Consider the following 26,620-nt stretch of genomic DNA (forward strand, 5'->3'; position numbering starts at 1 on the left):
AGTCCATCCTAAAGGAAATCAGTGCTGAATTTTAATTGGAAGGACTGAATTTTCATTGGCTGCTGAAGCTGAAACCCCAATCCTTTGGCCACCTGATGCGAAGAACTGACTAATTTGAAAAGATTGTGATGCTGGGAAAGATTGAAGGTGGGAGGAGAAGGGGATGACAGAGGATGAGATGGTTGGATGGCATCACTGACTCAATGGACATGAGTTTGAGTAAACTCTGGGAGTTGGTTATGGACAGGGAGGCCTGGCGTGCTGCAGACCATGAGGTCGCAAAGAGTTGGACACAACTGAGTGACTGAACTGAACTGAATTGAACTGAAAGAAATAATTTCTGACTGTTACCTGATTGATAGCTGTACTACAATGACCCTTAAAGGGACTCCCTGGGGGTCTTGTGGTTAAGACTCTGCGCTTCCAGTGCAGGGGGTGCAGGTTTGATCCCTGGTTGGGGAACTAAGATCCCACATGCCGGGCAGTGCAGCAAAATAAAAGACCCTTGTAACTCCAGGGTCGTGTGGCCCATGCCCAGCCAGGGGAAGATGCATCCTCCAGCTGTGGGGGACCCCTCCGAGCTGTGCATCAGGCAAGATTCTGGGGCTTCCTCCACCGTGGTCCTGGACCTTACTGTGCTTGCTGCCCTGTTTCTGCTTGCTCAGTGTCAAGCCTTCAAAAATGTTGACTTCTTACACACAGGGAAATGTTCGACCAGATAGAAATCATCTCAATGCAAAATGAAAAACCACAAGGAACAGGATTTTTTTTCAACCAAAGGACAGCAAGGAGATCCCACCAGTCAATCCTAAAGGAAGTCAACCCTGAATATTTATTGAAAGGATTGATGTTGAAGGGCTTCCCCAGTGATTCAGTGGTGAAGAATCTACTTGCAGTGCAGGAGCTGCAGGAGACTCGGGTTCAATCCCTGAATTGGGACGATCCCCTGAAGGAGAGCATGGCAACCCCCACTCCAGTATTCTTGTCTGAAGAATCCTATGGACAGAAGAGCCTACAGGGCTACAGTCCATAGTCTCAAAGAGTTGGACATGACTGCAATGACTGAACACACGCTGAGAATGCACGCAGGGATGCTGAAGATGAAGCCTCAATCCTTGGGCCACCTGTTGGGAAGAGCCAACTCATTGGTTAAAGACCCTGATGCTGGGAAAGACTGAGGGCAGGAGGAGAAGGGGACGACAGAGGATGAGGTGGTCAGATGGTATCACCAACTCAATGGACATGAGTCTGAGCAAACTCCAGGAGACAGTGAAGGACAGGGAGGCCTGGCGTGCTGCAGTTCATGGGGTTGCAAAGAGTTGGACATGGCTGAGCGACTGAACAGTAAATTAGCATACACAGTCTGGGACAGATCCAAAGTTTTTAAATGTGAGGGGTTTCCTATCTGGTTGGAGTGTGTGTGTGCGTGTGTGTGTGTACGTATGTATGTGTGCTCTTCCTGATCACCCCACCTGCTCAACTAGCCTTCACCCAGTTCAATTCCAGACACCTCAAAGCTAAATGTGCTTCATTTCCTGTGTGCTTTCCTAGTGCCCGGTGCCAGTTCCCATGGTGGCATTTATCAACTCACCACGTGGTATTTTAAATTTCACCTTCCCCACCTCTATCTCTTACTGGACTCTGAGCAAAGAGGGAAATGTCTTGAGATAAAGAGACTCGGGCTGTATCAGAGGAGAGGTCAACATCTGGGTGGCTGAATGAGCACAGTGGGGTCGGGAGGGGAGAGCAGGGCAATGGTGATTACTCCTTTAATCTTTATGACTGTGGCCACCTTTGCAAATCACAGTACCTGCAGGTTACCACTCATTATTAAGGCAAGACTGACAAAGAGAAAGGAAGCTGATCTTACCCTTGAATGAATTTTCATTGGAGTAAGGCTTCTCTGGTGGCTCAGGTAGTTAAGAATCCACATGCAATGTGGGAGACCCGGGTTTGATCCCTGGGTTGGGAAGATCTCATTGGAGTATAGCTGTTTTACAGTGTTGTGTTTGTTTCTGCTGTATAGCAAAGTGAATCAGCTATACATATATCTCCTCTTTTTTGAATTTCCTTCTCATTTAGGTCACCATAGAGCACTTAGTCGAGTTGCCTATGCTATGCAGTAGGTTCTCATTAGTTATCTATTTTATACATAGCAGTGTCTATATTAATATGTCAATCTCAATCTCTCAATCCATCCCACTCTTCTTTTTCCCCCTTTATGTCCATCCATTTGTTCTCTATGCCTGTGTCTATATTTCTGCTTTGCAAAGAGGTTCATCTGTACCATTTTCTAGATTCCACATATGTGTGTTAACGATACTGGATGCTTGGGGCTGGTGCACTGGGATGACCCAGAGGGAGGGTATGGGGAGGGAGGAGGGAGGAGGGTTCAGGATGGGGAACACAGGTATACCTGTGGCGGATTCATTTCGATATTTGGCAAAACTAATACAATATTGTAAAGTTTAAAAATAAAATAAAATTTAAAAAAAAAGGAAACATCCCTTTAAACCTGAAAAAAAATATATATACAATATTTGTTTTTCTCTTTCTGATTTACTTCACCCATGTGACAGTCTCTAGGTCCATCCATGTCTCTGCAAATGGCACAATTTCATTCCTTTTAATTGTCCCACTGTATACATGCGCCACATCTTCTTTATCCATTCCTCTGTTGACGGACACCTAGGTTGCTTTGATGTCACTGCTATTGTGAATAGTGTTGCTATGAAAATTGGGGTCCATGTATCTTTTGGAATTATGGTTTTCTCAGGGAATGTGCCCAGGAATGGTATTGCTGGACCACATAGGAAAGAGGCTGAACTTGAAGGAATTTGACTTACACAGTGTTTCTCAATTGTGGCTGCACAAGTGAATTACTTGGGTAAGCTTTGAAAGATAGTGGTGTCGTGTCTGGTTCAGGAGAGTCTGACTTACTTGTGCTGGGGTAGGGGTGGGGCATCCATCTTTTTAAATGGCTCCTAGTAATTTTTATAGGAACAGGGTTGAGAATGTCTGGTTAGGGGAGTGTAAGGTTAAAGGGCTAGACATAATTGCGACTCATGTGTAAGGGAGCTCCTCAGGAGCGAAAACAGGCCCGGCACGTGTCTGCCTGTTCCCTTGCCTTAGACAATGTAATTATTTTTTTCACATCCCCAAAAAGGCATTCACAGCACAATTCTTAAATCAACAAACACATAGTACATTCATTCTGTTCTGGAAAGAGTAAAGACTAAAGGTCGGGGGACTTCCCTCTTGGTCCAGTGGCTAAGACTCCGTGCTCCCAGTGCAGAGGACCTGGGTTTGATCCCTGGTCAGGGAACCAGATCCTCTGTGCTGCCACTAAGACCTGGCATAGCCAATTATATATATATATATATATATATATATATATATATATATATATATATATATATATATATGACTTAAAGGGAAAGTCCTTTACTAGACCAGTAACTATCAAATTATCTCCTGTTTCAGAGAAAAAGTCCTTGATCTTTTATTACGGTAGGAAATTAACATTTATTGAGGACACTTCTATGATAGTTTTCACATTGGCATTAGGGGGCTTCATATACGTTTTCTGGTGAGAAAGAAACGTAGTATACTTCTACAAAGTAAAATCTCAAACTGACTCTTACACTGGAACCAAGGAAGACCAGGTCAGCCTTGGCTAACATTGGATGGAGGTGGCAAAGGGGCTGGTGGTTGCCAGTGGCTGGAGGGAAGGGGAATGGGAGGTTGTTAACTGATTTGGAGTTTCAGTCTCATAAGATGAAAGAGTTCTGTGGATGGATGGTAATGACGGTAGTACAACAAAGTGAATGTTAATACTGAATTGTGTGCCCCAAAAAGGTTAAGATGGTAAATTTTATATTATGTATATTTAACTATAATTTTAAAAATAAAAAATAAATTCATCCACATAAAGTATGAAATCCAATGGTTTATAGTGTATTTACTCTAGAGTTATGCAGCCATTGCCATAATCTAATCTTAGAATATTTCCATCACACCTGGCTCCACCCCACCGCACCCCACCTCCAAAAAAAAAAAAACCCTTATACATGTGAGCAGTCACTTGGGAGAGATATTTTTAACAGATCATGGGTGTCATGTGTTATTCTTCTGGAACTTGACTTCACAGACTCTTAGAAGCAGCTTAAAGACTTTTAGTCCAATCTCTGCAGATGAAGAAATTGAGGCTCAGAGAAGCAAAGCATCTTAGCAAAGGTCACACAGCAAATTATTGGGCAGAGGCAAGGCTTCTGATTTCCCATGGAGTTGCTTTTCTCAATACAAAAATGCTGTGTCATTCACTTCCTTTAGATTGTTGCTGACAGTGGATTGAAGGTATCAAAAAGATGCTACCCTTTTTCACTGTGGACCCAGGGACTCTTTCTCCAGCCTCTCATCTTACCCACCTGAATCGGGAAGTACAGAGTAAAGACAGGAGAGTACAAAAATCTGCAGTGGTGTCCGGTCATGCTTCCTTATGCCTTAACACTATTAGGAAAGAGCTATAATGAATTGTATGGAGAAGAATGTCGCAGCCTCTTAGAAGAATGATTAGAAACACAGCCAGGTGCGGGGACTTTACTTTTGAAAGATGTTGCGTTTTGCTGTGGCAGCAAACAGAGCACCATGTGTCAGAGATGCCAAGGTTTTGGGCTGGCGGTGGAGGTCATTACCCCTCTTGTCATTGTATGATTATTGGGAAAGAGCTGAGGAAGTGGGTTGAGGCTTCTATACATCCTGCTCTCTTGTCTTTCTTGTCTTTCAATTACTTTCAGACTCAGCAGAGCCTTGGGCAGGGCAGCAGGTGGACAAAAGTTGGGATTTGGAGTGGGGTGGAGGACGAACTTGGTGAGCTCCTTGAAGCATCTTCGGCAGTCCTTATTTCCTGGAGGGCTGGTGGAGAGGGTGCTGAGGTTGCTACACATGGGGAATGAGGCCAGGGAGATTCACGCAGCTACAGACTTAGACATATCTAGATCAAGTCCTGAAACCTACTCCAGGCAAGGTTTGGGTCTCTTTTGTCTCCTGTCCTTTGGTCTTTCTGAGAATTTGACCTACCCTCCTCCTCCCTCGTTACCACCCTAACTCACCCCAGGATGATGTACACCCCCAGGAGTGTTTGGAATTTCTCCAGCCAATCTATTCGAGAGGTAGGTACTCTAAACTTCCTGAGAGTTTCCATCATGATAGACACACCTGACTGGAGAGATTGCTGGGGGAATGACACAGGCTCCTAGCCAATGGAGGACACTGCCTGAATTAGTCATCTTTTAAACTTCCGGTACCTCGCCAAGGACCTGGAGGGTTTGCTGAATGAATAAGTAGTAACATTTCACATCAAACGATGCATATTATTTACAAAGTGATTTATTTCCCATGCATGGACTCATCCTCACAACTGCCCCTACTTGACCCCTGGAAGGTAGGCAAGACTGTTTCACAGATGAGGTCACAGAACTGGAGGTTGGAGAGGTGGCTTTCAGACTCTTAAGTCTGTTGGCATTTTTATATAGGTATATTGAGATGGCCTTTCCTAAAACACTCGAAGCACTAAGAGAGATATGAGTCAGATAGACATTTGCGGTCTCTGCATTTTGTTCCTAAATCTGGGGAAGACATATTCTTCATCTAAGTTTCTCACCGATGGTATTATTTTCTGTTGTTTGCTAATCACTGCTGCTGTATAAGTTTTCAATCACATTTTGAGTTAAGTGGGATTTCAGGGCTAGCCTGGTAAACTTGTGTCACCCCATGTGGTTTGGAGTACGTAGCTGTTTCCTGACAGAGATTTTGCATCATACACTATTGTGTCTAACACAGTTTTTGGTTCATACACTATTGTCTTGAATGTAGTTTTGGGTAATTTCAATTAACTGGATTGTAGTTTTATGGCCCTGGGTCGTCAAGAAACACATGTTCAAACATTCTCCCTGCTTAATGATATCCTTACTCTTGCTGAACTTCTATGACCGTATTGGAAATCAATGATTGCTTCTGATCCTCCAAATGTATTGTTGAGGAGAGACCTAGATGAAATCACTATACGAAATGCTTTGAGATTGCAGGATGTGGAGAGCGCGCTGTCATTAAAATGAGTGATTCTGCTTGGAGGTAAACCATGTTTTAAGTCTGAGAGTATTTTGTGCATGAGGGAATTTCTCTGTGCAGAATCATTTTCCATCCCCCACCCCCAATAATTCTCAGTATCACAGCCCTCCTGGCAGCAGGTATCTCCCTAAACTCCTGGGCAGTCGTCCGGCTAAAGCGAGTTTTCCTCTCCTAGCAACTGTTGCTAAGAGGGGCGTGGCCTCGGAGTCCGACTAGAACGCGTTTGGTGTCCCGTTCCCCACCCCCACCCCCACCACATAGACTACATTTCCCGTGATGCTCCAGGGTGGTCTCCGTAGTGACGCACTCGGTGTTCGCGGAAAACTGGGGGCGGGGGGGGGCAGGAAGGCGGAGGCGGTGGTTGCGAGGAAGGCGGGGCGGGGGGGGACCGTGCTCTCCGCGGGTCCCCGGCTCGCGCTCCGGCAGCTGCCGCCGCTGCCGCCATGTTGGCTTGAGGGGTGATGACAGGAGGCGGCTGCGGCGTCGGGGACTGAAAAGTGGAGGAGGAGGAGGCAGAGAGACGGAGCTCTGAGAGGAAACGGTTCCCGGGCTGAGGAGAGGAAGGACCCGGCCTCTTCCGGGGTCCGGCCGAAGTCGGCGTCGCGGGGAGCTCGCGAGGCCGGGGAGGGGAGCGGAAGGCGGAGACGGTGGGGGGGAGGCACAGGCGGAGGAGGCGGGAGAGGAGCGCTGGGAAGCCGGAGACGATGCGCCCCGAGCCCCGCGGCTGCCCGGAGGCGCCCGCGGCCTGAGCCCCAACGGGCCGTGGGGGTCTCGCTCCTGGCCGGCCGAGCGCCCCGCGCTCACCCCCGCCACCGCTCCCCGCCCGGGCTCTCCGGCCCGGGCTAGCACTTCGGCTGCCAACGAGTTAAATGCCCTTGAGCGCGGGTTTCCGCGGCCCCGGCCGCGCGAGTTGAGAGCCGTTTGCCCGCTCCGGCCGCCGGGGACGAGTCCATGTGTAGCCACATAAGTTCTCTGTGTGCCGCGGCGCCTGGTCATTCTCCCGCTTCATGAGGACTCGACTCGGGAGCGAGTGTGAATCACGGCGGGGCTGGGAAAGGAGGAAGGCGATTTAACCCCCTCCCACCCCGCTCCATGTCCGTGTGTCACTCGGCTCGGTCCACCTGGCGCGGCCGGTCCTGGGGCTGCTGCTGCCGCTGCTGCTGACTTCGGCGACCCGGGAGTTGCTCCGCTCCGGCTACAGCTCTGCCGGCGATTGTTCCTCTGCGCCCGGCCAGGCCGGCACTTCGGCTCGGAAAGAACTTATTTTATTTTAAAAAATTATTTTTGGAGAGCACATCTCGAACCAATCAAGATCTTGAAGATTGATTTCTGTTAGCTTGAAGACTAACAGAAGACTCTTTTTAATTTGTTGTCTTAAAAAATTTTTTTTTCTTTGCGTAAACATCTGGGTATATGTCAAACGGCAAGATGTCCAGTAATGTCCCGGCGGATATGGTAAGTGAAGGATTAAGAGTTAACGACAGCCTTTGATTTAATTGTGGTTTCCAATCTCGTTTAATCAGAAAGGATGCAGGCGTAGGGTGAAGGTTTGCGGGGTAGGGGTGGGGAAGCCACGGTCCCGGGAGATTGTGGAAGAAGTTGGAGGGTCTGGTGTCGCTCTCGTTGAAAGCGCTGCGTTGAATACGGATCTTCTCACTTGGTTGCGTTTTCTAAATGGTTAAAGACAATGGAGAAGTTGGGAACATGTAGCAAGGTGCCTTGAAGTGGAGAAAAATCTCTTCCGCTTTGCTAGAAGCCTCTGAACACTTGTGTCTGAAAGCTTCTGAAAACGGCAGAGCTGAGGCCGGGTGTCCCTGCTAGATACAGAGGTGGGCATGAAATCGGGAATCTTGCTCTGTGACACTGGTCATGAATGCAGTAGGTGCAAGCCGGATATTTCCAAGAAGTGGGGACGTCTTATCTCGGCCAGGATTTGCTGTGAGCTTTTCGAAACGTTTGGGAGAACAAGCACGGCACAGAAATAGACGTTTTGGAATGTTCACAAATCCAGGCTGACTGTATTTTGGTACTTTTAATGAATATTCCAGGACTTTTAGTACCAAATATTTAGTAGTATGACATCACTGGACTTTTAAAGGCTAATAAAACACATTATTGATTGAACCTTGATCCTGGAATGTTAAGAACTGGAAACCAAAGTACTCTTGTTTATTGACGCTTTTCTTTTTGTTCATAAAGTAGGTTAAGCTTATGAGACTGTTGACTAACAGGAACTGTGTAGGCTTACAGCGCTGGGAAGGTGGGTTTGTGTGAGGTGAAATTACTCTTTGCTGTCTGTCTTGGGGACAAACGTAATGCAATTAACAGGAAGGGGAATAATCTCCTTTATGAAAGAATTGAAGTTAACATAGTTATGCTCATATATTCGAAGTTAACATTTGAGTGTTTGTATATTTCGGTGAAAAAACAAAATTGAACTTTGCTGAGGATTAAATTTTAAAATGTCAGACGCTTCAGTTAGAGTGAACCCCATTTACGGGCTGTAAAATTAAATTAAATGGCTCTAAATGGCATATTTTGACCTTGGTTTAAAGACATTTTGCTTGTGTTTGATTTCCCTTTCAGTGTGCTGTTTAAATGCAAAGGAACCACAGTGTTCTGTCTCTTGGGTGGCCACAGAGCAACCCAACACTCTCCTTCCTGAGTCTTAAAACTCGAGCATTGTCCTTTTAGTTTTCCTTTCCCTCCTGGGGTGCACACTGGAGCATAGTCTCCTGCCGGCTTAAGCCTAACCAGACTGGATTTCCTTCACCCTGTTGGTGAAGTTGCCTAGATAGGTCTCTGGACGGAGCAGGAAAACCCACTTTCCCCGATGGATACTCTGTGGGCTCGTACCCTCCAGCAAAGACTTGCTGTCTGGCTAAAACCTCCATTTTATATCATCATGCACAGTGTGCAGTATGATCACCTTATATACTATATATCTGTCACAGAAGTTGTTGTGCAATAGATCTGTGAGATTAAAACAGTGCAACAGCTTTCTTTATTTAGGCCCAGTGATGAGAAGGAGCTGAATGTGCGTAGCTTCACTCACAAATTGAGGTGATTTGGAGAATACCGTTTCCAAGTCAGAGAGGAGGTTTGGAAGCTAGTGTTTGGATCGGGGTGCCGGGAAGGGATGGCAAGGTTGTATTAATAGCTCTAGTTATCAAATACAACTGTTTCTGTTTTAGACTGTATTTTAAGGCCGTGATGATTCTGTGGTGCTTTGAGATCCCTTGATTAAAGGTGATAGGCAAGGGCAAAGCAGTATTATGTAATAAACATATAATTCCTTGGTGATGCTGTTTCAGAATGTGTCTAGGGTACAGCTCAGATTAGATGATTCTGAATAATTTTTATGTTTCATTTTTTAGCCATACAACTCGCTGGAGGCCTTGAGGGTTTTTTTCCAGCATTAAAACCTTTAAACCGTCATTTGCTATTACTCACATTGCATTTTTGTTTAAGAAGTGTCTTCCTTTGATATGTACCTAGAATTACAGCTTTTTGAAATATAACATGATAAATACCGGTTAGAAGTCGTGGACTCAATACTTCATGTTTGTTAAAGTTTTCATTATCAATAATTGACAGTCTGCACTTACATTCTGACTTAAAGTGAGGAAAATGTCACTACTCTTGAAAAGCATCGGCCTTCTCAGCCTCACCTCTCCACAATCTGATACTTCCCTTGCAGCATAATTCTAAATTGATTGGGATGCATATTCTTGCAAGTATGAATACATACATTTGCTAGATGCAGTAAGCATTTTAAGTTTCTCATTGGTGATAGTGTGTGCTATTTAGAAACAAATGTTACGCTTTTTCATCTGTTAATGATGCTTGTCACCTGTATAGGAAAATCCTATTTCGGAGAAGAGGTGGGGCAGTGAAATTATAATAAACCCTGTCATGGTTTCAATAGAGATAGTTCGCTCTTGAGTTCTAATAATTGCTAAAGCAGTTGTTGTTTTTGGTAAAGTCTCCTTACAGAAATTATTGTGACTCACTTTTTAAATCGATTTTTTTTTTAGCATGACTTTTTTTGTTACTGACATTGAAAATTTATTTTTAAACATTCAGTATATTTTTTTGTGTACCATAAGGAGTCTCTTTTTCTTAGAATCCAAATATAGCAAGTCAGTCTTTTAGGGCAGGGTACGAATGGTACCCCTAGTGAATGGATTTGCTATATTCTTTACAAAAAATAATTTGCAGTTGATACTTTTTCAATTAACATTCTGTAAAGATGTCCTATAAATGGTATAACAGTATTTACTTAAAACATTGGCTTTTTCTTTGCTAAAGGTGATTGAGTTTAAATTGAGATTTACTGACATTTCAGTGTAATAACTAATTTGTGAGAAAAATCTGTAAATATCCTGTCCTGAACCCAGTGTCATTATAATACATTGTATTTAAGTGATTGATTTCCCCCCTAGGCCCAAATCAGAGCTCATGATGGGGCTGTATTCATTGTTTATACTTGTAGCATGAATTATGTTAATGATTTAGGCTTTCTGAAAGAAAATGTTTAGTCTTTGTATCAGTAATAAAGCCTAAGGCTGGTTAGATAAGCTGGTAATTTTGTTTTCTGGATTTGGAAAGTTTTCAAGATGTAAATTAATATATAAAATTTATTATATAAAAATTGGAACTACTGTTTGGAGCTTTGGACTGAAATTATACTTTATGATATCTATAAAATTGAAAACCCTTTGTAAGAGAGACATTGACAGTGTGAGAATAATGGCAAAGCAGTTTTGGTTATTTGAAGCATTTTAGGTAATAAAGAATCCTGTACCTTTTTAAGCTTTGAATGTGAAATTGTAGCATATGTAACTATGTTTAGTCTGGGATTAAGTGAGTTAATGATAATTTGATTTTTTTCAGTGCTTAATGAATATTTTTATTGTAATGTCATATCTTTTCCACTTGTGAAAGAAATATTGGAGCCCTCTAGTGGACAGGAAATTATTCAAATGAATTTCTTTTCAAAGTGAAGTTTTATCACTTTTCTAAGTTTAATAACAGATACAGAGTATACCAGGGGGAAAATGTCATGCTCGAAAAAGGTTTAGAGAATAGAAGAGTTTTAACTTCGGAGAAAGAGTTATATTAAGATCCAATGCCTTAAATTTTTCTCTTTACTTACAGCTCTTTTAAATTTTTCTTTCTCTTGCTGGAGCTCTTGTTCCTAATATGAGTTGGAGGTTTTATGAAGGTTAAGGGTGGATAAGTACCATTTATATATTAATATCTGTATACTAATATATACACACACACATGCATATGTAGGTGACTTGATGAACAACATATTAAATAACATGTCTCTTATGGTATATTTCTCTAAATTGTTTTACTTTGTGTCTTAAATTTGGTATCTTGAGTTAGACAGTTTTATTGAGAAAACAAATAACACATTATTTCCCTCCATTTTGAATGACTTTTCCTTTCCAGCTCTGAATCCTATTCCAGCTCATGTCCCTCTCTTGTGAAACTGGTTTTTAGTCCATTCTAGTCCACACTGATCTTTCCTTCCTGTGAACCATTTTCTATTTCACATTCTTCAGTTCAGTTCAGTCGCTCAGTCGTGTCCGACTCTTTGTGACCCCATGAATCGCAGCTCGCCAGGCCTCCTTGTCCATCACCAACTCCCGGAGTTCACCCAACATGATGTCAAATTTACATGAATATATGTCTTGTGTTTATTATATCTACCATAATTTCTAAAACATTTAAAAACTGTTGAATGATTTTCTTGACTTAAGGCATTACTCTTTCTGTTATTTATGGGAAACATAAATATTGTCCCGTACTACTACGACTGTAGTAATGGTGTTAAGCATGAAGTCAGTGATATCTGATACTACTTTGAATATGAAAAATGCATTATTAGTGTAAGTTTTGAAGTTATTTTAAATTAGTGGATAAAGTACTGATGGCTCTACTAGTTTTCATAACATGAAATAGTAAATACATTTTAGGAGACTGAACTTCAACGTGCTCTTTAAGAATTCCTCTCTTTCTGGAGGGGGAAAATTGAAAGTGACTAGAATTCATGGTAACTGGAGACCCTGGGTAATAAATTATTCTGAATCAGTAAATTTTTTGAATACATGTTGGTTATTTTGGGGAATTTCCCAAAATACTGGATTACTGTCCTGTTTGCTTACATGTAATATGAGACACATAATTTAACTTACTTTTGGTGACTTAGCCATCATTTGAATAATATTGATTCAGTTCAGTGAAGTTCATTGACTGTTTCTTTGTAACGTACTGTCATTATTCTGAAAACTACAGCTGTCTTAGCTCAGCATCTAATACAGCTTTTGAAGCTTTGTGCCCGTTGACTACTAGTAATTGACAAAGTGAGATGAGGCAAGTCAATTTGAGAATGAAAATATTAGAACTTCTAGCTTATTTTGTGCTCCAAAAAAGAAGGAGAAATTGAACTTTTTTTTAAATTAATACATGGATTGGGTCTGAAAAAACCTCCAGGCTTCTCTAGGTCCACATTCTAATGAACATTTTCCTGAGGGACAGTATGAGAATTTTGTAATGTAGAGATAGCAGGACTATCGAGTTTCTCAAGGTTCTTGCAGTTTTTTATGACACTCTTTTATATCGGTACTTTAAATATTATTTTTTCATTTTTGGCTGTGCTGGGTCCTCCTTGCTGCTCAGGCTTTTCTCTAGTTGCGGCGAGCAGGGGCTGCTCTCTAGTTGTGCTGCACAGGCTGCTTGTTGGCTTCTCTTGTTGCAGAGCGTGGGCTCTAAGGTTCCCGGGCTTCAGGAATTGCAGTTTCCAGGCTCTAGAACACAGGCTGAATAGTTGTGGCGCATGGGCTTAGCTGCCCTGTGACATGTGGGTTCTTCCTGGACCAGGGATGAAACCAGCGTCTGCTGCGTTGGCAAGCAGATTCTTTACCACTGAACCACCAGGGAAGCCCTAGGTACTTTTTAAGAGAATCTTTGATACTTTGAATGGAAATGGGGAGCAGAGGTTCACTGTTAAAGTACCTCAAAGAGTTGTAGAACTCAAAACTGAACAACACATTTTTATTTTACTAAAGATGAATATCTTAGATGCTGATCAAAAATAGTCATATTCAGTAACAGTGCTCTTAGTGTTAAGAGTAATAGTATTTTTAGTGGTTGTGTGATCAAAACAATGTTTAACATAGTTAATTAAAATTAAAACAATAAATTTTAATTTTGTTTTAGTGTATTTTATAATTTGCATAAAATGTATGGTTTATAAATGAATATATTATATATATTGGCATTGTATGCTGAAGTATTTTATGGTTGGGATGTTCAGTCAAACTTTAGAAGCTGTAAGATGACTTCAGATTTCTAAGTATTTTGAGTTCTGTTTGATATAGTGTTCCCATCTCCTGCCTTGTTGAGTATTTTTCTGTGGTCAGTATGCCTAACTGTCCCTCTCTAACTTCATAGTTGCTGATTCTAATTTGCTGTGGGTGTAGAAATCAGATTTCCAAAGTTTATTAGGACAAAGTGTGTTAAAAATGAGTAAATGACGTCCAAGTGGGATTTTCAGGCATTCTTATGGGAAAGTGCCTAGTCTTTTATTTCATTTGGTCATGTCTATTTTGGTTGTTCAGAGTTCTGTTTACTTGAGGGGCTTATTTCCTGGCTTAGTTTTGGAGAGATGTAGATTTTTGCAGGGATGAACTAGATAATTTAAAAAATAAAATTACACGAGGAGCTTTATTTTGAGCTCCGAGGGGAGAGATGCTAATATTTGTTGTGTCCTAGCTGTTTCCCAGGCAGATGCTTGGCATTTGACAGGATAAGATTTAGTTTCATCCTTTCAGTGACCCTGGAGAAATAGGTTGGTAAGTAGAAAAAGAAGCGGCTGTTACCCGCCTGGTGAAGAGCACCAGGAATACATCTGTAGTGGAACAAGTCAAATTTACTGACTTGTAGCCACGAAGTCACAGAAGAGGGTATCGCAGAGGTTCTCGCTGGGGTTTGCCTCATGATGCTGATGAGGGAGCCGGGGAACAGGAGACTAGCTCGGTAGAATGCTGCAGACACAGAGTGGAAGTGGGTTAGTAATTGGATCTTCCAGCGGTCTTGGTTTAGGAGGCAGGAAAAAGGAAGCGGGCTGGAGGAGCTGTCAGTCACTGTGAGCCCCAGTGTGGCCCTGGGAGAGTTTATTACCTGTTGGTCTCCTGCGGGCCTTGTCTGTCTCTGTCATAGAGTGATTGTCAGCAGAGCTGTTTTTACTTTCTCTCAGCCTAGGTTCAGAGAGGGTAAGGGTCTTCTTTGGAATCACATAGCTAGGAAAATACAGAGCGAGGGTAGGAATTTGGGTTTCATGGCAATAGTGATAAACACCCTAAGCCTTTCCCCTGTGTACCTGAGCAGACAGTGCTCACCCCTCAGGCCCTCTGTTCAGCAGAATACCTGGATCCCCTCCCAACAACTTGCTCCAGGTATTTTTGCAAAATGCTGTGTAACCTATGGGTTGGAGTGATTTTAATGCAGGTGGGTTTTTCCCTGGTGACTCAGATGGTAAAGAATCCACCTGCAATGCAGGAGACCCAGGTTCAATCCCTGGGTTGGAAAGATCATCTGGGAGAAGGAAATGGCAACCCACTCCAGTGTTTTTGCTTGGAGAATTCCATGGACAGAGGAGCCTGGTAGGCTAAAGTCTGTGGGATAAAAAAGAGTAGGACACGACTCAGCAGCAAGTAACACACTTTTCTTACTGCTTAAATTCAAGGGAATTTTCTTTAAACTTGTTGGAGCTTTGAGTCCTCTTGTATATATATTATACAATAGAATTTTTTTCCTATAAACTTACCACTTTGAATTCAAAGACTGCTGCTGCTGCTACTAAGTCGATTCAATTGTGTCTGACTCTGTGCAACCCCATAGACGGCAGCCCACTAGGCTCGCCCGTCCCTGGGATTCTCTAGGCAAGAACACTGAAGTGGTTGCATTATATATGTGACAGACACATGGGTTGATTTAGTGCTTTTAGGGTATTTTGTGTTTGTCTTCCTACTAGTATCTGCTTATGTATGATGCAGATTCTTTGTTAATTGATTAAAGTCTAGCAGCATTTTTTTATGGTCTAAATAAAAAATATATATGGGCAGTCTTCTATAACTAGGTTTTCAAAAGAAAATGTTCTTTCTGTTGAGGAAAATTATCTTAAGTTAGGCAATATATCGTGTTTATGAACATAAATTAACATGGCAATTCATTATGTCTAGGCAAAATGCTCTCTCAAGACAGATGTTTGATTTTGTTTACTCTCTTCTAAAATTAGTGTTTTTGCCATAGAAATGCTCCTGATTTTTTCATTTAGTCATATATCATTAACAACTATCCATACAAATAAGTATAGAACCATGTTATAATTTTGAACGGATTCTGAATGACGTACAAAAATTGTTTAGCTATTCCATATTCATAAAGCATTTAAAAGCTATTAAAAACAATATTGTAATGCCTGTCTTAGAGTATGTCTCTGTGCCTTGTCTGATTATTTTCTTAGGATAAAATTCTTAAGAATGTAGCAGCTGTGTGTTCAGATATGTGTTAACAACTGTGGTGAGGTAGGGATACACGTTTTACTAATTTTAAAGCATCCTTGATTTTCTGGATAAACCTAACTTTTTCATTTTGAATTATCTTCTTAATACGCTACAATATATTTCATTTACATTGTTTTCAGTTTTGTTCATGAAAAAGATTGACTAGTGATTTTTAATTTCTTGTAAAGTCTTTGACATATTTAGCTGTCAAGGTTATTCTGACTTCAAAAAATGACCTGAGAAATGTTTTTTATTCTCTGAGTTTGTGAAAATTGATCTTATTGCATCCATTAATGTTTGGAGGAGTTCACTGGTGATGGAATTTGGAGTCTTCGTGGGGGGAGGGTTGAGGATTATTGATTCTGTTTCTTCAATTCATGTGGGACTATACATGTTTTCTATTACTTTTTTGTCAGTTTTGACAAGTTTTGCTTTTCAAGGCATTTATCTATTTTATCTAAATTTTTCAATGTGGCTTCAGATTTATTTTTCTTTTTTTATAATATCTCTATTATCTTTTTGATGTTTGTAGTATCTGTAATGAAATGTGCTTTTAAAATCTGATTGTTGGTAATTTGTGCTGCTGCTTACTCTCTATTGACTTTGACAGAGTCAGTTTTCAGATTTCATGTCTTGCAGGTCTTCTAGTAATAACTAGTTTTGTTTGCCTGGAAGTGTATTTATTTACCTTCATCTTTAAAGGGTCTCTTCCTTTAGCACCTTTAAATTATTTTATAATTTCTGGCTCCCACTGTTTTTATTAAGTCAACTTGTGGTCTTACTATTTTTCCTTTGAAGTTAATGTGTTTTTCTGTTTAGCTTCTGTTGAACTTAATGTGTTTGGGCTATTTTCAAGATTTTATCTTTGTCTTTGGCTTTTAGCACTTTTACTATCGTGCGCTTATGCATAGCTTTTATTGTATTCTTTATGCATGGAATTTGTAGAGCATTTTGAGTCTATGGCTTGCTATTTTTGTCATTTTGTGAATTTTCTAAGCTGGAATTCTTTTCTAATTTATTTTTTAATTGAAATATAATTGAATTAAAATGTGTTAATTACTGCTTTATAGCAGAGTGACTCAGTTATATTGATACATGTATATACATTCTTTTTCATATTTTCCATTATGCTTTTTCACAGAATATTGAATATAATTCCCTGTACTATACAGTAGGAACTTGTTGTTTGTCCTTTCTATATATACCAGTTTGCATCTGCTGATCTCTAACTCTCGATCCAAACCTCTCCCACCCCTTTCCCCTTGACAACTGCTAGTCTAGTCTCTGTGCTTGATTCTGTTTCTGTTCCAGAGATGGGTTCGTTTGTGGCATATCTTAGATTCCGTATACTAATGGTATCAATACGGTATTTGTCGTTCTCTTTCTGACTTCCTTCACTTAGTGTGAAAATCTCTAGTTGCATCCATGTTGCTGCAAATGGCATTATTTTGTTCTTTTTTATGGCCCAATTGTATTCAGTTGTATATATGTACCATATCTTCTTTATCCATTCATCTGTTGATGGATATTTCGGTTGTTTCCATGTCTTGGCTATTGTGAAAAGTGCTGCTGTGAACGTTTAGTCCACTTGAGTTCCATCGCTCAGTCGTGTCCAACTCTTTGCGACCCCGTGGACTGCAGCACACCAGGCCTCCATGTCCATCACCAGCTCCTGGAGCTTGCTCAAACTCATGTCCGTTGAGTCGGTGATGCTATCCAACCTTCTCATCCTCTGTCGTCCCCGTCTCCTCCAGCCTTCAATCTTTCCCAGCATCAGGGTCGTTTCAAATGAGTCAGTTCTTCACATCAGGTGGCCAAAGTATTGGAGTCTCAGCTTCAGCATCAGTCCTTCCAATGAATATTCAGGACTAATTTCCTTTAGTATGGACTGATTGCACCTCCTTGCAACCCAAGGGACTCTCAAGAGTCTTCTCCAACACCACAGTTCAAAAGCATCAATTCTTCAGCGCTCAGCTTTCTTTATAGTCCAACTCTCACATCCATACATGACTACTGGAAAAACCATAGCTTTGACTAGACAGACTTTTGTTGTCAAAGTAATGTCTCTGCTTTTGAATAAGCTGTCTAGGTTGGTTATAACTTTTCTTCTAAGGAGCAAGTTGCACTCACCATCTGCTGTGATTTTGGAGCCCAAGTCTGTCACTGTTTCCAGTGTTTCCCCATCTATTTGCTATGAAGTGATGGGACCAGATGCCATGATCTTCGTTTTCTGAATGTTGAGCTTTAAGCCAACTTTTTGACTCTCCTCTTTCAGTTCCATCAAGAGGCTTTTTAGTTCCTCTTCACTTTCTGCCATAAGGGTGGTGTCATCTGCATATCTGAGGTTATTGACATTTCTCCTGGCAATCTTGATTCCAGCTTGTGCTTCCTTCAGCCCAGCATTTCTCATGATGTACTCTGCGTATAAGTTAAATAAACAGGGTGATAATAAACAGCCTTGATGAACCCCTTTCCAGATTTGGAACCAGTGTGTTGTTCCATATCCAGTTCTAACTGTTGCTTCTTGACCTGCATACAGATTTCTCAGGAGGCAGGTACAGTGGTCTGGTATTCCCATCTCTTGAAGAATTTTCCACAGTTTGTTGTGATCCACACAGTCAAAGGCTTTGGCATAGTCAGTAAAGCTGTGAACATAGGGGTACATAGACCTTTTTGAATCAGAGTTTTGTCCAGATATAGGCCCAGAAGTGGGATTGCTGGATTGTATGGTAATTCTGTTTTGAGAAACTTCAATAATGTTTTCCACAGTGGCTACACCAATTTACACACTCAAACCAACTTACACTCCCACCAACAGTGTAGGAGGGTTCCTTTTTCTCCGCACCTTCTCCGTAAGCTGGGGTTCTTCAAGTACTTTTTCTATTCAGTTCTTTCTTTCTGGGACTACAAATGCATGTGTGTTAGGTCATTTCAGTTTTCATTCTTCTTCCTACTCTGTGTATCTATTTGGATATTTTTGCTGAACTGTCTTCAAGTTCCCTTATCTTCTCTGTCCAGTATACAGTTATACCCAATTATTAAGTTCTTAATTTCAGTTTTTGTATTTTCAGTTCTAAAACTTATACAGATTCAAATTCTCACAATGTTTTACCTATTTTTATTGAGTATATAAGCATTGTTGCAATGTTTCTGTCTGATAACTGTGATACTAATCCCTATCACCCATGAGCCCATTTCCGTTGTCTAGCTTTTGATCATTTGATCCTTTTTCCCAATATGCCTGGTAATGTTTTAATAACATTGTAATGAAACATTATAGTGGGTCTGAATGATGTTATCTTTCTTAACATAAAAAATATTAATATTCTCTGGGAGGTAGTTAGGTAAACATTGATCACTTTGATTCATTAGTGATTAATAAGAAATAAGCCTGAATTCAGGGTAATCAGGAAATTCAAATAGGCTTCTAACACATAGCTCTTTTGAGGTCTTATTTAAAAGTTTGAAGTGTTTACCAAGATGCTTCTTCCTTGGCAGGCCCTGAATTTTAAATATGAGGACTGATAAAAGCTCTGCTTAGCTTTTTTGGCCTCTTCGCAACATCTTTTTGAGGAGCTTTTCTGCATTTCAGTCCATGTTGTTTATGATTCAGCACATTCCTGGAAGGCAAACACTGAGCAAGATGTTGCGCTCCTTCTTTGCAGTTCCTTTTTATCTGGGATCCTCAATCCTGCCTCCTCTGGTGTAGCACAGAAGTCCAGTTTCTGCCTTCCCAGCCCGGCGGGACTGCCACAAGCTCCCGGCTCCTGTTCTGCCTGGCCTGGATGCCCTGTACTGGTAACTGGCAGATGCCTCAAGGGGAAAACGGGCCGTCCGTGTAGCTCTCGGTGGTTTTCTGTGTACCTTCAGGTAGCTCAGTTTGTTTGTTTGGTATCTTAGGTCACTTTTGTAGTTGCTTTCAGTGGGGAATTTGGTCTGATATCGCTCTTCCTCATGGCTTGACCTAATTGCCCTTTCTGTGTGTGCTTTAGTTCCCCTCCCTCCCTTTTGGCTCTAGAATTACCAAGTTTTTTTTCCCTCTCTCTTTTCTATCCTGATAGTAGCTATGAGTAGCTAAAATTAATTCAGTACTTAACTGTGTTACTTACCATGGCACCATCAGCCAGGCAGTTGCTTAAGTCAGACATCTAGGAGTCATCTCTGATCTCTCCCTTTCCCTCATCCCCCAAATTCAATCCATTTCAAACTGCGCCTGGAATTCATTGACTCCATCTCTTCTCCATGCCACCACCGCATTGCCAAGTACCATTGCTGTCTCCTGGACACGGCATTAGTCTTGCAACTAATTGTTCTGCTTCTGTTTACGTTCCCCTGTGATACACTTTCCAAAGATAGCTTAAGTGATTTTTGTGAGACATAAATTGGATCATCTTTCCTTCTGAAAAAATACAAACAGAAAACTTTAGCAGCTTTCCATTGAAGAATAAATTTCCATAGAATAAAATCACAGATCCTTAAAGAGGCCCTTTGGAGTCCTGCATCATCTGGCTCTTGCCTGTCTCTGTAATCTTACCTCCTTTGACTTCCTGTGCTTCAGTTATCCTGGGTCCTCTCAGACGGGTCACAGGTTCTTTCCCACACCTGGACTGGGCCTGAAATCCTCCTCAATGTCCTCTGTGCCCTACAGCTGTGGGCAGTGCCGTCTTGCTTCCTGTCCTCAGAGGCACTGTTCCTGCTCACATCTAAAATTGAATTCCCTCATCCCTCGATTTCTGACTCAGAACCCCACGGGCTCCCTCTGTAGCACTAGTCACACTTGGTAATTCATTAGTTTGTCTTTAGATTTGTTTTAATTGTCGACAATTCTGTTAGGTAGGTATATCTCTTTCATTGGCCACTGTGGCCAGTAAGTATGATGCCTTTTATATAGTAGGTTTTTCATAAGTATTTATGGGCTTAAGAAGTAATTATATTGTAGGCACTGTGCTAAGCTAATGACTTGAAACAGATTTAATCCTCAAAAAAAAAAAAAGAAACTCTCAGAACAAGTTTACCTACAAGGTAGGTGCTTGTGTTAGCTGCATTTTATTGATGAGGAAGATGAAAATTAATGATATTTTGTCACTTTCCTTAAGCCAGCCAGCTAGGTGGGCCCATTTTGTGTTCTTGGATATTTTTGCATTTCTAACTTTTCACCATTTTAATATCATCTTCATTATATCTTAAAGGTAACGACTGTTATTATACTTATATTCTGGTATTTCAACTTTAGCTTCTTGCATTTGCTTAACATTTTAAAATAACCAAGATTTCAGAAAGGAAATTAGAAATTTGTAATGGAAGTTGAAGAAGTATTAATAAGATTTAAATACTTGAAGTGGTAGATTTGCAGTGTGGCTACCAAGTATTATGAGTGATTTTTCAAGCCGTAAAATCTCTCTCATTATTTTGTGACTAAATAGAAAGCCTGTGTTACTATTAAATGCATATATTTAATATATATAAAAACATATATTTGAAGAAAATGGTGTTTGAGCCTTTTGTACTTAAAGGACTATTACATAGATTTTTACCTTTAGCACTCAATATAATCGATATAACTTCATGTTAGCTGTCAGTTTACTTCCATACTTATTTGTCTATGGATAATAGTCTTGCTCTGTTTATTTCTTTCTGTTATTCAGTTCATCAGCAAGTATTTGTTGAGCATGTGCTTATGCCAGGCACGTTTTTAGGCTCTGGTGTGCAGCAGTGAGTGAAGCTTGCACTTAAGTAGTAGGGAGATAGACATTAAACACAATGAAAAGTAAAATACATAGTGTGTGAGGTAGCGGCATTTTTTTCTCCAGGGAAGAATAAGGGAGAGGGTTTGGAGAGTGCTGAGGGACAGTTGCTGTGTTGCCCAGTTTTACAGAGGGTGATCGGGGAGACCATTGGGAAGGGATCTGAGGGAATTGCGGGCCATCCAGTGTCTTGGGGGATCACATGCCAGGCAGAAGGAATATGTCCTTGTTTGATTTCTTTGTTCCTTTTCAGTGTCTCTCACTGTCAGTCCTTCCCTTAAATTTTTGTGTTTCTCATAGTTTTTGTTCCCTGCCCTTCTGTGTCATCTGCGTGATCAGTATCTTCCTCACTAGTTTGTGCAGCAAGCATTTATCGCCTGCCGGTGTGCCAGATAGAATTTTCTCTGATGTCAGCACACACACAGTGTCTTTTGAATGAATTTCCTGTTCTTTATCTCCACTGCCTCCAGCCATGTTTTCATCCAGATATCATCCCCCTTTATCTGCTTCTATTTATCTGCCTTTCACCCTTTCCCCAGGTTTGTTTTTTGAAAACACAGATCTCATTACAGAGATCTCGTTGTTTAGCTCTTCTACTTAATTATGGTTGGCCAGTCCACGCCCCGCTCCTTAGGTGGCGGCATTAAGGCTCTTGGCAGCTGGGCTCCCATCTAGCTTCATCTGCTGCAGTTGCCCGCTGAGTGTGCCCTGTGTGGGGCTATAATGAACCCTCTGCTGGCCCACAGACCCTCAGTCACCGTTCCTGCTTCTCTCATCCTTGCTTAGCCTGCCCTTTCTGCTTTGGGGCACCTCCCCCCTTCCTTCTTGCTTTATTTGCACCGAAGACTTGTGCTTTGTGGCAGTGTTAATTCCTTGGTAATGCCTTAACTACTTGGTCAGGCGCTTCGTCATTCTAAGTATAGCACATGCTAGGAGTTCCAAACCAAAGGGACAGTGGAGGCACAGCTGTTTCCCTAGGAAGGACCAAGGGGAAAAAGAGTGGCAGCACGGCCTTTTCCTTCCAGGGTTGCCAGCAAGGTGAAGCACCAGCAAGTGTCCTCAGAGGGACAGAGCCAACACACATCCTGTTCAGGTTTCAGCGTCTCTGGTTCCAGTGAGCCCAGAATTGCTAGGTAGTGATGAGTCTCAGCATTACCTGTTGTACCATCATAACAGCCGGGAAACAAGGTCCAGTCCACAGGAAACTAAAGTGAAAGGATTGCAGTCCTAGCTGATTAGTCTGGAATTCCGAGGGCTGGGCCTCCCAATCAGTCCTTCTCTCATCCACGGTTTTACCTCTACTCTAGCACGTGTGAATATTTTTGTTTTGTCCATTAGACAGACTGTGTACTCTATGAGGGCAGAGAGAAGCCTTATCTTCCTCATCTCTCTATACCCCTGTTCCTATAATAGCACTGCGCCGGTTGTATAGAGAATACCAGGTGAATGTTGAGCTAGCACTGCCGCTTTGGCCAGTAGAACATTCTGCAGTGTTCGTAATATTCTGTATCTGTGCTGTCCAGTAGAGTAGCCACTGGCTGCACGTGGCTGTTGAGCACTTGGAAAGTGGTGTGTGACTAAAGAATGGAATTTTAAATTTTATTTAATGAATTTAAATATGAATAGTTACAGGTGGTATTGGACAGTGCGGTTATGTAAATTTTTTTTGGCTTGTATTTCAGATGGTCCCAAACTGCTCAGCTTTTGGTTTTACTTTTTGTAATTTTTGTTCTCTCACTGTCGGCACTTTTTGCTACTGTCATTGTGTACACTGTCATCAACTTTCTTTTAACTTTTTGGATTTTGGTCTACATGACATAGAAAGACATGTAATCAAGCTAATGGAATTCTTTTAGAAAGAGCAAATGGTAGAGGGGCCTGGGAGTCATCTTTGACCTTTCCTAATGTGGAATAAGAGGTAAGAATGTGGAATAGCCCTCAGAAAAGAAGAGAGAAGACTAAAAATATAAATTAGTGTGGGCATTAAATTGAAGAAAAAAATACCTATATGACATTACATGAATTCACGAAGAGATGAGAGAGCAGCCCAAAAGTATAGTGCCTCTAGTTACAGGTAGGATAATTTTTTAAATGAGAAAAGGAACGGAGTTATGGTGAAAAAATGTTTTTTAAAGTTTGACTCTCAGGAAAGCCATCCAAGGAGAAACCCAGGCAAGAATAGCTGTGGGCAACAGCAGAGATTGCAGGGGTGATTGGATAAGGACCAATTAAAGTCCTTCTTGTGTAATTTGGTAAAGGTTGCATGGATCTTAACTCATTGTCAGATATTTTACTGTAGTCAAAACATTGTTTTCATTATAATTCATAGAGTTTTCTTCCATATTGTGCTAGACATAGAAGAATTCAGCATGTCCACTTTTTTTTGAAGTCTCTGCAGTTTTTCAGTTTCTGTGTCCATATCTACCTTTTCTCAACCTTCTGTGTCAAAATATTTTGCTTTGCTATTATATATAATCTGGACAAGCGTTAATAATACTTGCTTTCTGCTCTGAAGTTGATCCTTTTTAATCCTGCCCAGGTCAGTCTCTCTGTTACCTGGTGGGAGGGTTGTTGGTTCAGTAGCAGCCACTGAGTTGGTGCTCTGATGCAGGGTTTAACTAAGAGGTGTTTCGCGTTTAACTAAGAGGTGTTTCGCGTTTAACTCTTTACACCCAGAGAAAGACAGGTTTACTAAGAGACTGAGACATCTAGCCTCTCCGTGGTTCTGTCAGACTCCCAGCTGGCCAAGGAAGCAGGCAGAGTGCTCTCAGACTTCCCAGAGCCCTGCCTGCCTCACTCCTGTGGGATTTAGGACAGACTGCCAATGAAAACAAAAAACTGGAAAAACATTCTCCCTAAATATCTTCATTCTGAAGTGGAGATGGGCTCATCCTTAGGTTGTTTATACTGCAGAGTGCAGATGTAAGCTTATTATTATATTTTTATTTTCGCAAGTGATATCTGAAATCTCAAGTAGCACCACTAGCTGTATACTGAAGTCTTCCTGGAATAGCTCAAGTGGCCATCACAGTCTACTGTGAATTCCCTGCACACATATACATACACCACATCGTCTTTATCCATTCCTCTGGTGATAGACTTGCAGGTCATTTCCGTGTCTTGGCTATTGTGAATAGTGCTGCTGGGAACACTAGAGTGTATTTTTTGCTTTTTAAAATGCAGTCGTCATCTTTGGGGAGTGTGTGGAGTCTAATATGGAGCACCAATGACTAGAAACACTTTGCTAATTTTAGTTCAGTAATTCCCCTAAAGTGAAAGCAAAACAAAAATTCACTTAAATCAGAATATTTTATTTCAGTAGAATCAAAGGAGGAGGCATTTGAGTTTATTGAATAATATTTGAGATTTGTAGGAATGCTTAATATCTTTCTGCTCTTAAAAAAGCTCTCATCTGTTGTTGTTGTTGTTTTTTTAAGCTTTTCCCTTCTCCAACTAGTACTTTGCTTTATCCTGTTTCTAGGTTTGGAAATATATACGTAAAGATAATAACACATATGTATGTATATATGTTTATGATTTTTTTAAAGAACCTTATACTTTAAATTTTATTTACTCTCCAGTCATCTGTCAAAAATAAATAAAAATGAGTCTCTAACTGTACTTTACAAATTTTCAAGTACAAATAACTGTACTTTACAAAATGTATACTTTTTTTTTTTTTTTGGTCTTCAGAATTCACATTTGTCTAAGATTATTGACTTACTGAGTTCGGGCTCTGCTAGTTTATAAGCTATTTTGTCTGCCACATGTATTCCACCAAGGTAATGTATTCCAGTGATGGTACTAATTATATCAAAATTAAGAACATCAACACTATTTCTCAGCAGTCCTAAATGAGATTAGATTTCTAGATCTTCTAATTTAAGTGATTTAATAAGACTGTAGAGGACCAGTTGCAATCACCTGGCAACTATTTATGAAACATTCTGAATTTCATTTAAATTCCTTGAGAGCCACTGTTAATGATTCTATTTTGGGGATTTATGTACAGTAAATTCATAACATGTATTTCTTTACAAAATCAGTACACAATACTAATATAAACTGAAAGTAAGTTTGAAGAAAGTCATAGTTTTTATTATGGCCTTGTAGTAGAGAAATACAGAGCAACTAAAAGCTTACCGGCATACTGAACTTTGCTATCTGTGGAATGCATATTCAATGAATAAAAGATACACAATAGAAAATGGTAGAAAATCCAACCAAAGAAATTAGCATGATCCTTTTGGAAAGGATTGAATCTCCCAGTTCTAAGTAAAATTTAATATCTGCAAAACAATAATAACACCATCTCTTACTTTAAGAGTTTTAAAGTTAGACCTTGGAGAAGGAATTGGCAACCCACTCCAGTATTCTCTCCTGGGAAATCCCATGGATAGAGGGACCTGTCCATGCTATAGTCAGGCTATAGTCAATGGGGTCGCAAAGAGTCAGACATGACTGAGCAACTAAACAGCAAAATTAGCCCTACCGCTTTGGCAGAATAGCTTCCTAAGCAGTTTGTTTAGTTTACCCAAGAACCATGACTGCTGTGAAATGGCATAGTATAGTTATAAATAATAAACACAAGTTCAGTCCTAATTTGTGTTGCAGTTTTATACCTCGTAGGTATTTTATTTTTCTCTGATGAACTGAGTGTAATAAATCAGATACTACAAATAATAGGTTTTTAAAAAAATCAAAAGTAACATCAGATGTATTGGAACTTTGCTTAGATTTCAGTCTCATTAACACAGTCCTTTTGGAGCCTAGGTTGATTAGCCTTCTTGGGTCGTTTCTGTTGTTTTCTATGTAAATACTGTTTATCCTAGTATTCAGTGTCCAAGCGGGCCCTGTCCCACGTGCTCCACACACATTCATTCAGTAGAATTCCCCTACAATGCTGTGAGCTAGGAGTTATTACTATCCCCATTTTACAAATAAGGAGACTGAAACATGAGAAATAAAGCAATATCTTGGTGACTGATGGAACCAGGATTCAGATCTAGGTATTCTGTTTTCAGAGCCTATGCTATGATTGTAACATCTGGAATTCTGGAAAAAGTGAGAGTCGCTCAGTCGTGTCCAACTCTGCAACCCCATGTACTATACAGTCCATGGAATTCTCCAGGTCAGAATACTGGAGTGGGTAGCCTTTCCCTTCTC

The 26,620-nt window shown here is 40.9% G+C and overlaps 1 protein-coding gene across 1 annotated transcript in view; it reads left to right on the forward strand.

Moving 5' to 3' along the window:
* Nucleotides 1-6,484: 6,484 nt before the first annotated feature.
* UBL3 (ubiquitin like 3) overlaps nt 6,485-26,620 on the forward strand; it is a 48,744-nt gene continuing 28,608 nt past the window's right edge. The window contains exon 1 of the mRNA XM_027557496.1: nt 6,485-7,584. Within this exon, the coding sequence (XP_027413297.1) occupies nt 7,543-7,584 (42 nt within the window). The 5' untranslated portion in view covers nt 6,485-7,542. The remainder of the gene's footprint in view (nt 7,585-26,620) is intronic.

Source organism: Bos indicus x Bos taurus, chromosome 12, assembly GCF_003369695.1.
Source record: "Bos indicus x Bos taurus breed Angus x Brahman F1 hybrid chromosome 12, Bos_hybrid_MaternalHap_v2.0, whole genome shotgun sequence".
Taxonomy (NCBI): Eukaryota; Metazoa; Chordata; class Mammalia; order Artiodactyla; family Bovidae; genus Bos; species Bos indicus x Bos taurus.